Source organism: Meriones unguiculatus, chromosome 6 (assembly GCF_030254825.1).
Source record: "Meriones unguiculatus strain TT.TT164.6M chromosome 6, Bangor_MerUng_6.1, whole genome shotgun sequence".
Lineage (NCBI taxonomy): Eukaryota > Metazoa > Chordata > Mammalia > Rodentia > Muridae > Meriones > Meriones unguiculatus.
The window spans coordinates 31,291,129-31,305,845 of NC_083354.1; the positions used below are offsets into that span (position 1 = coordinate 31,291,129).

General features: G+C 58.1%; 1 protein-coding gene across 1 annotated transcript; it reads left to right on the forward strand.

Moving 5' to 3' along the window:
* The first annotated feature begins 839 nt into the window (after positions 1 to 839).
* Positions 840 to 13,635, forward strand: Pomgnt2 (protein O-linked mannose N-acetylglucosaminyltransferase 2 (beta 1,4-)). The gene is made up of 2 exons (XM_021647440.2): positions 840 to 961; positions 11,660 to 13,635. The coding sequence occupies exon 2, from the start codon at positions 11,745 to 11,747 to the stop codon at positions 13,485 to 13,487; it is 1,743 nt and encodes a 580-aa protein (XP_021503115.1). The 5' UTR covers positions 840 to 961; positions 11,660 to 11,744; the 3' UTR covers positions 13,488 to 13,635.
* Positions 13,636 to 14,717: the final 1,082 nt, after the last annotated feature.

The following is a 14,717-nucleotide window of genomic DNA, read 5'->3' on the forward strand; positions in this document are numbered from 1 at the left end:
CGGTGGATAGCAGAGAGAAGAATCTTAAAAACAAGCACAAAGTGGTACAGGTGCTTCCTGATGAGCTGAGTTCCATCCAGGGAGCGCACGTTGAGACAGAGAGAACCAGAGCATCCCAAACCCGGGCAATGAGAACAATAATGACTTTATAACAACAATCCTGTACTAATGAAGGGCAGATATGAAACACTGTTTCCATGGGGTGGAGGGACAGGTAGTCCTGACCAGTGAACCTCTGAGCAATTCAACTCATTTATTGGAGCAAAAAATAAAGGGAGAAAAAAGCTCGTGACTCCAAAAATGGAGGCACGTGTGTTCTGATAGCCAACACGCATACCTGATAGTTGAGCATTGCTCTGGAAATCTTCAGGGAAGAGTGTCTGTGGCAACTGTGCTCTGGTATTTAAGCTCCTTACTGCATGTTTCTTGTCTAAAGACTTACTTTTAATTGTGTGTGTGCTCACGTGTACTCAAGTGCCCTCAGAGGCCAGAGGAGGACTTCAGATTTTACACGCGGTAGTGAGCTGCTATACACACAAGTGCTGGGAGCCGAACCCAGGACCTTTGGAAGAGCAGAAAGAGCTGGCTTTCCAACCCCTTCATGAGTCTTAAAAGCACGTCAAGGAATGAATTATTTTGCCTCCAGTAGGTGACATATGAGTATTGGTGTTTCTTGCATTTAAATCTATTATCAGAATTCTCATGATTAGATAAAGGGAAAAGTCGCGCTTCCTGTCTTCCTAAGCGCCTGCAGGCCGCTCGCGTGAAAACTACAATTCCCAGGATCCTGCGAGCCGAAGGGGCCGTCCGGGCGGAGGGTCGAGGGGCGGGCCCCGCGGCTAGCGCATGCGTCCTGGCTCGCATGTCGGCGCTTGCCGGCCGGACTGGTGCACGGTGAAGGGACTCCGGGCCGGCAGCTGGGCCCCGGGCTGGGAGCGGACGGGACGCGGGCCGGCTTCAGGTGAGGCCCCGGGCTGCAGGGGAGGCGGGCGGGTTGCAGGACCCAGGGCTGTGCACGCAGCCGGGAGCAGGCGCGAGGGGTGGGCTTGGGCAGCCCGGCGCGTGTGGCGCCCCGGACCGTGTGTCTGGAGCTTGCGCGGCCCCCGACGGCGGGCATGCACATGCCCGCGCCTGGGAAAGAGTGGTGCGCATTTGGCACAGGTGGCGAGAAACAAGGAGAGGTGAGCCGAGGGGCCTGGGCTGCGCCCGCCGCGTTTGAAGCGCTGCCGGGCGGCCTGGCGCTGCCCCAGGCGGTTGGGGCTCCGTAGGGAGCCAGTTAGGCGCTTGTCTGGCCTGCCTGACAGTGCGGGGGGAGCCACTGCCGGAGGACCCCATGGGCTTGCCTGTGGGAACCTGTCTTCTCATCACTGGTGGGAGGCCTAGGTCAAAGCTTGGGACCTTCCGCCGGAATCATGCGGAGAGGGGTGAGCCGCCAACATCCTCAAGCTTGTGCCCGCCAGCCCCCGGCGCCTGCTGAGTAGATAAGTTAAGATTGTGGGAGGTTGCTGTCAGCACAGTTCATTTTCCATATGTTCACCGTTGCCGTTGCTGGACGTTGAAATCTTGGCTCCTTTGCCGGCCTTGTCCCCTTAAGTAACTCACTTATTTTCTCTGGTCCCAACTTCATCCTCTGTAAAAAATAAAGTGGGAAAAACCTTCTTTGAAGACCTGGTGTGAGGATTCCCTGAGGTAGTGCTGACGAGGTGGGTGGTGACACAGCGAACGCATGAGATGTTAGCTTGCAGGAGCGCCAGTTCAGGTCCCCTGGTTTCCAGACTAGCTGCTCCTAGGCTGCCAGGATCTGGGAGGTCCAGCAGCGAGTTCCAGGTGGGGACGGAGCCAGGAGAAAATTGGGTCCCTTATCCCCAGAGGTGAATAGGTGACCTCTGAGCCGAGGCCCCTGGGGGCCTCGGGAGGGTGCGGAGAGGCAGGGAGTCTGCTGGGACAGCACCCTGCGATGCTGCGGGCACCTTCCGTGTTGCCTTCAATGCTGAGAACTGAGGACTGCTGAGCACACGAGCCACTACCTAGCTATGACCCCCAGCTCTCGCTTTACCTTTTGCTTTGTTTAAAGTCTCATTCAGTTTCCCAGGCACTCCTAAACTATGATGCTCCTGCCTGGTCCTCCCTGGCTGCCGAGGCGGCAGGCCTGCTCTCAGACCAGCCTGCTGTGTTTCCAGCCAGGCTTGTGGTTGGCAAGTTCTTGCTTTCTGAAATAGCACTAGTAAGCAAAGGCTTCTAGAGAATATTGAGAGAGCCAGAAAATTAAATTATTCAACACTGCGTTCCCAAGAGGCCTTTTCAGTCACCGTAACTCGGTTGTCTGGAGGGACACTCTCCCTCAGGAACTGATAAAATGATCCCCAGGGTTTTCAAGCTGGGTGAGAGATACTGGAGCGCAAGGAAGAAACCAGAGGTGCTGCCATGGGCTTTGCAGCTCAGGCATGAGCTTGAACTTCAGCCCCATCCCAAAATACCTACGTGGAACTGAACAATCCATATCATAGCCCCAAGCATTGTCCTTTGGTGTGAAGCAGGGTTCTCAGCGCCTGCCTTAGGCTGCAGCAGGGATGAGAGGGTACCGCAGAGGGTGGCCTGCTGCCTGCGGAGAGCAGGAGTCAGGAAGTGGCTGTTATGTCTGTTGTTTCGTAGAGCTGCTCTGGGAATAACTGCCAGGCACAACGCCTTGCTCCTTCTGGACGCTGAGTCCACAGGCCTGGACCTCCCTGCGGTGTATGAGTGTCCTGCCTCGGACCGGCAGGCGGAGCTTTGAAGCAGTTAGAAACTGGCATCGTCTGTTGCTGAGTGGCAGGGCTGGAACTCACCGGCCTTCCCTGGACTGCGCTGCGCCCTGCGGCCCCGCAACCCAGTTAGGACCTGTCTCCACATGTCCTGCTGTCCCATGAGGGCACACTGGGGGAGGGGTACCTGGAGGAGGCCAGAGCTGAGACATTCAGAAGAGGTAGCCTGTAGGAAGGCCTTGGCCCCCAGCCCTGGACCATGGGAGCAGCCTGGGGAGGACCAGAAGGCTCGGTTGGGAGAAATGGGAGCCATGTGTGCCTCAGGCAGAGCCCTGCTTTGGAAGCAGAGCTGTGGCTGTGAGGTGAGGGAGTCCTGTACTGAGCCTCTAAGTAACAGTTGTAGCCCTGGCTGCCTGAGGGGCCTCACTTGTAAAATGAAGACTTGGGAGAATCTTTCCAGGGCTCTTCGTTCTAACAGGTAGTGGTTTTCTAATTGTCTGTTGATGGCTTAGGTCTCAGCCCAGCCCCAGGCCGGTAGGGAGAACTGCCACCCCTGCTCCTTCCCTTGCTGTCTTTGGCGTGAGAGATCGGCCACAGCTTCCTAAGCCTCCAGCCACAGCTGGGTGTTTCCTCCCTCTGGCCGGCGAGAATAATTACAACAAGAAGGCTTGGGTTGCTAAGTTACCGGGAAGGCCTGTGGGTCTGTTTCCAGAGCCTTCCACACCTGCTCTGCCCGAGTCACACGATCTCGCCCCGGAGTTCCTCCCTGCTGGACCAACATGGAGAGCCCATCAGATGTGGTGGCAGGGTGTGGGACTTAAGGTGACCCTGGGAGGCGGAGGCGTCGCAGTGAAGGTTAAGGTTTGGGGTTGCCTAGTACACAGGAGTTCACCCCAGCACCATCCGAGGGAGCTGGGGAGAGAAAAGCAAAGAAAGGACCCCCAGGACCTGCGCTGGAAGGCGTTGTGCGGCTTACAGGAAAGAGGGTGACGCCTCAGTGATGCCGTGAGGTGGTGGTCCCATCGGCCGTACCCCTCTGCTGGAGGCCAGTGACCTCCTCCCGTCTGGCCAGGGCATGGCTAAATCTCATTTTCTCTGGCTCCTCACATTCGAACACACGTCTTCAGGCCCAGGTGTGTGTCGGAACATCAGCTGTCCCACGCTGCCTGCACTGACGGGTTGGTGTGCCCTCCGGCCAGCACCTGTCTCCCTCCGCTTCTGAGGGCAGCAGCAGGCCACTCCTGGCCGTGCGGTGTGTGCTTGGGGCAGCCGTACCTCAGGAAGGAGATGACCCTGTCTGCCACATCCTCGGTGGCTTCAGGAAGTGCCGCAGCTGTTCTAGGACTGGAAAGGCCGTCCTCCTCTTTCTCAAGAAGCCTGCTGTCTCCACTGGCCCTGGGATGACATGGCATGCCAGCTGGCAGCTTCAGACCATGCTCCTCTTACTGGCCGTATTTTATACCACTTTCATACCGTGAGCAATGGTGTCTGCCCAGGAAACAGGTTGGGGCAGCTTCTCTGGAAGGTTTCAGGAGTGGACACCGTCTCGGTCTGCAGTGTCCTGGGACTTCAGCTTGAACGTTGTGCTAGCAAAGGCCGGAGTCAGCAGCATTTAGCCAGGGAACTCTTGGGCTGGGCTGCCCTTTCCTGTAGCTGGAAATCCATTCAGAGGACAGCAGAACTGTGCGATGGTGTCAGGGGCCTCTCGTTGAAACTGAGCACACGGGAACCACCTGTAGCTTTCACTAAGATGTGGTTCCTAGGCTCAGCGGAAAGGGTTCTGGCTCCTTCGGATGTGGCCACACGTGTAGAAAGGCCACTCTAGAGCAAGCTCTGGAACCCAACAGGGTCCTGGGACATCCTTTCCCCGGGGAGTGGCCTGTTCCTTTACTACCCTACATAGGACAGTTTTCTAGAGCTACCCCGCCTGGGCTGCCTCAGAGGTCAGGCGTGTGGACTCCATCCCTGGCAGAAGTGCCCTGCACTTGGTGAGAAGGCCGCGTAAACCCACACTGAGGCACAGGTTAGAAAGCAAAAGCTGTCAGGGTTGGGGCTGGAGACGTGGCTCGGGGTTAAGAGCCTCTGTTGCTCTTGCCGATGGCCGGAGTTTGGTTCCAAGCAACCAGGCACGTTCACATCCACCTGTCGCTTCGGTTCCAGAGACCCCAACACCGGCTGTGGCTTCCATGGAACACACGCACGTGTGCAAAACATTGCTACAAAATAAGGTCAGAAAGGCTAAGAAACCATCCAGATTGGGAGACGAGAGATGTTTTCATCCTGGTTGGATTCTGGGTGTGGCGTAGGGACCACTCATGAAAATAGTGCCATCCATACTATTTCCCAGTTTGCAGGTCGTAAGAGAATACTGTTCTCAGAAGTTGTCCTTCAGTAGTAACGGCAGAGGGGAAGGCGTCGGCAGAACTTTGCTGTTTTGAGACCAGGCTAGTCCTAACCCTGCCGTGTGTCCCACCTTGCCCACCTGCTAGTTTGTTTTTAAATAGTTCAGGAAAGAGGATTTGTATGTGACAGAGCATTCAGCTTAGGGGAGATCTGGATGAGATTGAAGGGTGGTGTCCGTACTCTGTGAGTGTGGTGTTGTTTTCCGGAAGAAGATGAAGGTCTCCTGTGACCTTGAGCCGCCTTCTGGCCTCTCTTAATATAAGTGAAGAGTGTCACTGTGCTGAACCAGGACCACCAGCCCAGTGACCACTTACTCATCCGGTGACCACCCATCCATTGACCACCGCCTGGTGACCACATGCTCAGTGCACCCATCCAGTGTCCACCTGCCCAGTCTCCACCCCCCCTCCGTATCCACCCACTCAGTGTCACCCATCCAGTGTCCACCTGCCTGGTCTCCACCCCCCCAGTGTCCACCCACTCAGTGTCACCCATCCAGTGTCCACCTGCCCGGTCTCCACCCCCCCCAGTGTCCACCCACTCAGTGTCACCCATCCAGTGTCCACCTGCCCGGTCTCCACCCCCCCCCAGTGTTCACCCACTCAGTGTCACCCATCCAGTGTCCACCTGCCCGGTCTCCACTCCCCCCCCCCAGTGTCCACCCACTCAGTGTCACCCATCCAGTGTCCACTCACCCAGTCTCCACTGGCCTGGTGTCCACCCTGTGTCCATCCACTCAGTGTCACCAGCCCAGTGTCCACCCACCTGGTGTCCACCTTCCCAGTGTTCACTTGCCCAGTGTCTGACCACTCAGTGAGTGGTGTCAGCTGCAGCAGCGTCTTTGAGGACAGAGCAGGCAGCACAGTGATGAGAGCAGGGGAAACTCAAGCTGAGCTTGTCACCCTCTCACTCAGGCAGGTTGCAGATTCCCTGGTGGCTGTGGCTGACAGGGGCCTGCCCACAAAGGGCTTCTTGAGCTCTCCTGAACCTCAGGGTGCCCTGCTGAAGCCAGCCTTCTGGCAGCCTCATCCCCTGCTGTCTCACCAAAGCCAGCCGTTCTCCCAAACAGCCACATGCTCAGGCTTGGGCTCTGCCTAGGCCGGAGCCTCTCCCAGACTTCCTGGTCTGCAGTTGGCTGCAGTCAGTGGAGCGGGATTCCACATTCCCCTGCGTCCCTGGCCCTTTACGCCTGCTCGGAACTCACCCACTCACCTTCAGGTAGAGCGTCACTGGGTCTACTGCTGTGCCCTTGTTCTGGAACCTGGTTCTTTCCTGCCACGGGCATCTTCTGAGTCCTGTGGGCTCTGGCTCTGTGGGTCTGAGTATCTGATGAGGGCATTCTGGTATCCAGGTAGTCCCTGAAGAACTGGTTTTGTTGTTTTTCTGCAGTTTCCCTGTAAGAACTTGGAATGTTGTATTCATTGTGCCCTGTGTGAACCTAAGACAGGCTCACACTCTTCCTTTGTGTAACCACGGCGCAGCAACTCTGTCCACAGAGAGGAGGTTGAGTCAGCTTCCAGTGACCCATTTGTGCAACACAGGAGGTGGACACCAGGCTGTGAGCAGATATCTGAATCACTACAGAATAGTACTCTGCTGAGAGGATTGCAGGCCAGCAAGGGAGGCTGATTCCCACCCCCACCTCCCCCAGCCCTCTCCCACTTCACCCTGCCTCCCCCCCCGCCACTGAGCCCTTCCCCAGCTCCCCCTCCCCCAGCACACTGAGCTCCCCAAGCCCACCAGAACCCTTTCCCTTCCCCACCTTGCCCTCCTCTCCCCCAGCTCACCTGAGCCCTCTTGCCTCTTGTACAAGCAGGTAATCACCATCACACCAGAAAAAACGAACCTGAGCCCCATCCCCACCCATGGGAGTTTTTCCTTCAGGAGTTCGGATTCATATGTTGTCACTTCACCTGCCCCGAGTTCACGGGTTGTTTTCCAGGTCAAGGTTAGTGTGAGAATGTGAGTGGACAGAGTGAAGGCTGGAGAAGAGCTTAGTGGCTGAGGCCACTTGTTCCTTCAGAGGACCCAGCTTCCATGTCTGGCTTGCTCCTGTCTGTAAGCCCAGTCCCAGGGGAGTCCACCGACCTCTGACCTCTGACCTCCACAGGAACTGCACACACTTATACCATTAAAAATAAAATAAAAATGTAAAAACAGAACAAAAACTGCAAGCCTGTGAGCTTTGGAACTGCATGTGCCTTCATAGTTAACTGCCAGGCATTACCAGGGTGCTTGGGTTGCCTATGTCTTCCAGAAGTGACACCTCCCCAGAAAGCCAAGGGCTTCACGTGTGCCCGACTCCCCACAGCCATGGGCTTACATACACCACGTGTAACACACCAGGCCCTGTGCCCCTGGTGAACAGGGAAGCGAGAAGGTTGGAGAAGACTGTTGTGAGGGCCAGCCTGGCGTTGTGATCGCGTGAGTTTGTGCCCTCTGTGCAGCTGGGCACCTGTGCCCTCCCCAAAGCTCAGGTCTGCTTCGGCCCAGTGAACTTTGAGGTTAGGAATAGCATTCGCTTCTGTGTCTGACACATGGCCAGCCTGGTCAGTGCAGAACCTCATTTCCCGTTCTGTTCACGTTTTCTTCAGAGTTTGGACTTCGTAGAGATACAGACCTGTTATAACACATACTGCATATGTTTAGGGATAAATGTGCATATGTACTGGCTATGCATGTGTGTATATGCAAGCACATACTGTAGTGGGCACCACACATGTGCCTGTCTGTAGATCAGTGGGAAACCAGCTTAGCCTGCTCTGTCCCATGCTGCACTGCCCTGCACAGCAGGGATGCTGGGGAGCAGTGCTGGCCGGGGGAAGTGCTAGGGGGGCAGTACTGGCCGGGGGTGCACTGCGCTGTGGGTAGTAAGGACGCTGGGCTGGTGGTTACCCAGGCTAGTGCTGGGCCCGTCCCCAGCCAGTGCCGACCATTCTCCTGGGATCACCCCCAGCCCTCTGCGTCTCACCTCTCCTGGAAGGGAGCCCATGGCAACAGACCAGGCCGGGGTGGCACAGCAACAGTGTCAGGACGTCTGAGATGGGCGTGAGGAGCTTCGCCAACCCCGCCCGGGTCCCCCACACCAGGGAGGAGGGTGCGGGAAACAACCTGAGTCAGGCCATGTTGTTGTGAGCGTCTTTTCCATGTAAGAAGTTCATTTCCAGGGCTTGGGGTTCCTAGCCTGGGTTTGGATTTTCCACACCCACATAAAAGCCGTGCAAGGCGGCTGCTCACACCTGTAACCCAGTGCTGGGTGTGGGCGTGGAGCCAGACAAGGAGACCCTGTTGCTCTTGCAGAGGCCCCGGTTGGTCCCCCGGTCCCACATGGCAGCTCGCAGCCATCGGTGACTCCAGTTCCAGGCACTCAGGCGGTGCACAGACATAGGTGTGCAGTGTACTCACAAAGGAGGCCCGTGTTGACCACTGTCATGCACACGTGCACAGGTGTGCACGCACGCCCTCATATGTTTGCACACACAGGTTTGTTTCCAGAAGTTCATGTACAGTTGTTCATGTACAGTCCTCTCCCGCCCCCATGGCAGAGCAGGGGCCGCAGAGGCCGCTGCTGAGGGGCGGAGTCATGGTTTGCGCCTGGTAAAGCTCCGGGGCCATTTCTTCTTAGAATAGTGTCAGTACTGGTTGGCCCTTCGGGACGTCTCTGCCCTCAGCCAGGCTTGCCTCTCTCCAAAGCAAGACTGTTGGGAAAAGCCGCAGGGACCTGGGCCTTCTTTTCCTCCTATGAGCCTCCTGCCGGGTGGGGGGAAGTCACAACCCCCAGCCTGCCATCAGGGAGACTTGTGCAAGGGGGGAGGGGTTCCTGAGTTGGGTTCCTCTTCCTGGTGTGGTACAGGCTGGGGTTTTGTAAGCGTGGCTGCTATGGGAGCTGCTCATGCTGAGACATTGGGCCGGGCCTGGCTGAGGATGTATGTGTGGTCCTGCCCAAGCTGGACACAGGCAGATGGCTCTTCTCTCTGTGGATGTTGGGATGATGGATCTCTCCCATCTGATGGGAGGCTCTGGTGGAGCCCTCACAACAGGCTCCCCTGCATTGGTGTTTCGGGAAGTGGATGGAGGCAAGGCCTGTTCTCCCAGGAGGCCCTGCCTTCCAGGGAGCCTTGCCAGCCCCATCTGTCTAGACTAAAGTGGTCCTTGCCTCCGTCTGATACCGTGGTTCTGCCAAAGCTTGTGATCTTGCTGGCTTAAGTAGGATGCTACAATGCTGTTGGCAGTGGCCAGGACACGCAGGAGAATGTGGAAAGACAGGAAGGGTTCCATCATGACCACTGACGGCCCCACACCTTGGCTCCTCCACAGTGACAAAGTAAGGAGCTCCATTATAAGGTTCTCCAGAAAGGAAACTCTAAAGCAAGAATGAAGAACAGTTTCCTGGGTCACCTGAGTGAGCATATGCAGGGAAGGCAGCCAGAAAGGCTAAACCAGCACAGCGCAGCCTTGCTCCGTAGGTGAACCCAGAGCCCATGAAGAACAAGCTTCCGCACAGTCCGGCAGGGAGGAGTGGGCAGCTGCAGTCGATCAGCTCCCGACACCTGGCCTGGGTCCGGCTGCCTGACCGTAAGCAAAGTTGGCCGGAGCCCAGTCAGTCAGCCTGTCCGTCTTCAGAGCATAGGGGTTTGGCAGAGTGTTTTCGCTCGTCTGAGCACCCATATCCGTCCCCCTCCATATCCGTCCTGACAGGCTCACATCTAACTAGAAATGCCTTCCACCCTGAGGGCCCGGAAACAGCCAAGCCCAGCTTCATCTGGGGCCAAATCCGAACTGTGGCTAAATGGAGTCACCTGCTCTCTACCCTAACCTTAGGTTGCTGAAGTCCTGCTTCCATCCAGCAGGTGGCACTCGTGTGTCAAGCCGCTGAGCCTCTAATTGATCAGCTGTGTCCTGCGGTTTCTTAGGGAGATAGTTTCACACACCCAGATCGGAGGGTCACAGGGAAACAGATGTAGCATTGTTCTGCTGGGTCTGAGTGACCACTCAGAAAGCTGTGACCTCCTGTCATGTGACAAGCCAGAGCCCCAACAATCTGACTTCAAAGATGAAGAAAGTTCTCCAAGCAGGAGGCTTGGAGACATCTGGGTTCCTGTGTCTCTCCTGTGCACCATCCTTAGCATGCTGTCTGTGCCCTCAAGCCAGTTGGCTTGTGGCTGGCAGATGGCAGCCATGGGCCCCCTTTCCTCTGCCTGTCTGTTGAGTAGGGACACAGACTGGCATCTTCACCTCTCGTGACCAGTCCCTCTGAGGCAGCGTGCCACTGGGTGACCAGAGCTCCAGAAGTGAGCTCTGTGTCTGCCTCCTCTGGGTCCCAGGAGAAGTGTGAACACACCAAGGAGGGAGCTCTCAGGCAGAGTGTGTAAATGACCATCCCACCGTGGACTAACCCCAGAGACCAGGAAGCAGAGGGCGGGCACTGAGCCTGCCCCAGTGGCATCTGGCCACTCTCGCTGTCTGTCTTCTTTGGAACGCTGTCTATGCGTAGATCTGAAACACTTTCGAGCAGCAGTGTGGGAGCCACCAGCTCCTGCCTAGACTGGCCACCCTCGGCTCTGACTCATGAAGGCAGCCGTGTGCCCAGGCAGCTTGAGAACTCACAGGGGTTACATGGCCCTGAATCGACTATCAAGTGTCCCAGCCCTTCATTTCCCTGGAGGCTTCACCTATCAGGGAACCCAACTCAATGAAGTGGGGTTTTTGTGCATCGGAACGGCTGGGCGCCAGGACTAGGATTCCAACCAGGCATGGCTTCTGACCACCCCAGCCGGTGGCGGGGCTTCTGGACACTGGCTCTGACCAATGAGTGCTCCAATTCCAAAAGAAGGGCCACCCAGGAGACCAGGCTAGTGAATGTGCCTTTATCCCCAAATGCCTCGGCCGCTAATCACCAATGTAAGGGCTTGTGTGTGGAGCCCGCGCTGGAGTTCAGGCTCTGGCTGTGGTCATGTCTTTCTTTCATAGCACACGTGTGTGCTGCATACGCAGGGCATCTTGGGAGGCTGTTGAAACCACAAGGTACTTGACCGTAGAGCAGAGCCAGCTATGAAAAGCGAGGCTACTGAGTATAGCTGCTCTTCCAGGTAGGGGGCTGCGGCTTCTTGCAACGTCAGAGAAGCCATCTTCCTTTCCCCAGCTCTGCGGCTGATTGGTGCGGGTGTGCTTAGGGCAGCGCAGAGCCAAATTCATCTAAACAAACGGCTGGAGGGGCTGGTGACGCAGTGAAGTGCCGCCCACCTGAGCGTGAGGGAGAGACCCTGTCTCAAAAATACAAGGTGGAGAGCATTGAGGAAAGCCACTTGATGGGGACCACGGGCTTCCAGAGGTGCGTGCACACGTGTGCCCGTGCACACAGACATGCGAACAAAAACAAGATTTAAAGCAGCCTAACTTGCAGTGTGGTTCGTACTCATTTTTGTCACGTGAGCAGGGCGTGGCTGAGGCGGCGGGTGTGAGGGAGGCGGGGGAGGAAGCGTGCTGACCGCGCTGACCCTGCTCTCCCTCCGCAGGCGTCTCCCGGGCATGGATGGGTGAGCCCCCGGCTGCGGCACCGCCCAGCAGCCCTCCACGCCGAGGCCCCGTGGTGGCGAGAGGATGCACCTGTCGGCGGTGCTCAACGCGCTCCTGGTGTCCGTGCTGGCCGCCGTCCTGTGGAAGCACGTGCGGCTGCGCGAGCACGCGGCCACGCTGGAGGAGGAGCTGGCGCGCGGCCAGCAGGCCCTGGACCCCGTGCCCGGGCCGAGGGTGGACTACCCGCGGGCCCTGCAGCTCCTCACGGAGGGGGGCACGCACATGGTTTGCACCGGCCGCACCCACACGGACCGCGTCTGCCGCTTCAAGTGGCTCTGCTACTCCAGCGAGGCCGAGGACTTCATCTTCTTCCACGGGAACGCGTCGGTGATGCTGCCCAACCTGGGCTCCCGCCGCTTCCAGCCGGCGCTGCTGGACCTGTCCACCGTGGAGGACCACAACGCCCAGTACTTCAACTTCGTGGAGCTGCCCGCCGCCGCGCTGCGCTTCCTGCCGAAGCCCGTGTTCGTGCCCGACGTGGCCCTCATCGCCAACCGCTTCAACCCCGACAACCTCATGCACGTCTTCCACGACGACCTGCTCCCGCTCTTCTACACGCTGAGGCAGTTCCCGGGGCTGGCCCGGGAGGCGCGGCCCTTCTTCATGGAGGGCTGGGGCGAGGGCGCGCACTTCGACCTCTACAAGCTGCTCAGCCCCAAGCCGCCGCTGCTGCGCGCGCAGCTCCGGACGCTCGGCCGCCTGCTCTGCTTCTCGCAGGCCTTCGTGGGCCTGTCCAAGGCCACCACGTGGTACCAGTACGGCTTCGTGCAGCCGCAGGGCCCGAAGGCCAACATCCTGGTCTCTGGCACCGAGATCCGGCAGTTCGCCCGCTTCGTGGCCGAGAAGCTGAACGTGAGCCGCGCGGGGCCGGCGCCGGGCGAGGACTACATCCTGGTCTTCAGCCGCACGCAGAGCAGGCTCATCCTGAACGAGGCCGAGCTGCTGCTGGGGCTGGCGCAGGAGTTCCACATGAAGACGGTGACCGTGTCGCTGGAGGAGCACGCCTTCGCCGACGTGGTGCGGCTGGTGAGCAACGCCTCCATGCTGGTGAGCATGCACGGGGCCCAGCTGGTCACGGCCCTCTTCCTGCCGCGCGGGGCCACGGTGGTCGAGCTCTTCCCGTACGCTGTCAACCCCGACCACTACACCCCGTACAAGACGCTGGCCACGCTGCCCGGCATGGACCTGCAGTACGTGGCCTGGCGGAACACCATCCGGGAGAACACAGTGGCGCACCCCGAGCGGCCGTGGGACCAGGGCGGCATCGCCCACCTGGACCGCGCGGAGCAGGCGCGCATCCTGCAGAGCCGCGAGGTCCCCCGGCACCTCTGCTGCCGGAACCCGGAGTGGCTGTTCCGGATCTACCAGGACACCAGGGTGGACGTCCCGTCCCTCGTGCAGGCCATTCGGCGCGTGGTGAAGGGCCAGCCCGGGCCGCGGAGGCAGAGGTGGACCGTCAGCCTGTACCCAGGGAAGGTGCGGGAGGCCCGCTGCCAGGCGTCGGTGCAGGGTGCCACCGAGGCCCGCCTGTCCGTGTCCTGGCAGATCCCGTGGAACCTCAAGTACCTGAAAGTGCGGGAAGTGAAGTACGAGGTGTGGCTGCAGGAGCAAGGGGAGAACACGTACGTGCCTCACATGCTGACCCTGCAGAACCACACCTTCACGGAGAACATCAAGCCCTTCACCACCTACCTGGTGTGGGTCCGCTGCATCTTCAACAAGAGCCTCCTGGGACCCTTCGCAGACGTGCTGGTGTGCAGCACGTAGCCCGCAGCCGAGGCCAGGCCTCAGCTCAGCTTCCTGCCCGGCCTGCTGGCAGCTGCGGTGGTTAATTATCTACTTATTGAGCAGGCCGGGCACGTGCTGTTTGCAGGCTTCCTCTTTGCCCAGAAGAGGTGGGGCCTGGCCCTCTGCCGCCCTGACCACCTCGGCTCCGGTGGGATTTCTTAGTGGTGAGGAGCGCGCAGCCAGGCCCCCGATCTCCTCTTGCTGACCTCCTCTTGCTGACCAAGCTCGCTCTGCCCTGCCCCAGTCCTGGCGTCTAGACACAGTGTCATGGGGTTGGTGGGCGGGGCAGATGCTCTGTGAACTTCAGCTGTAGCTGAGTGGCAGGTGTGTTCGGAGCAGTCATTAAATGATTGTGAACATCGTGGTCAAGTCTCTTAATGTCTTTATTAGCACAGAATTACACCCTGTAATGTGTTTCCTATGACTTTTTTGTTTGGTTTTTGGTTTTTCGAGACAGGGTTTTCTGTGTAGCCTTGGCTGTTCTGGACTTGATTTTTAGACCAGACTGGCCCTGAACCCACAGAGAGCTGCCTGCCGTGGCCCTGAACCTACAGAGAGCTGCCTGCCGCTGCCTCTCCCGAGTGCTGGGATCACAGGTGTGCCCACCAGGCCAGCTTCATGAGACATTTCCATGCATGTTTATATGCCCTTCAGCATGCCCCCTGTTAACCTTTCCCGTTTCTCCTCTGCTGAGTCTTTCCTCTTCGCAGTCCACTCTCACATCTTCAAGCCCTTTTGTGTGTGTCTTTGATGGGCCAATGAGTTCCCCTCGGGTTGCCTACGGGCACATGGTGAGGGGGTGTTCTCATGGGCCCCTTACTGCTGACTACCCGTAAGATGTCTCCCTCCATCCACTACTGTAAAATCCACAGTGGGGGTGAGGCCCAGGAGCCCCTCCCCTTTCCACAGTGGGGTACAGATGGGCCTGAACTTGTGCTGGTCATCACAGCGGCTGTGAGTCCAAGGGTGAGTGGACTTGTCATACCCAGGAGTCACCCATTTTGCTGCCCCTTCCATATTTCTTGAGTCTTGGTGAGGGTAATACAGATGCCCCGTGGATGAGCTTTCAATAGTCACTAACTCTCAGCGCTTTAGCCAGCTATGAGTCTACAGGTAAGAAAAATAAAATAAAGTCCTAACAAAGCTTGCAGCAGTACTGATCCACAGGCGTGAGGCTAGTTAGAGGAGAATTTCCTGGGCATGTCATAT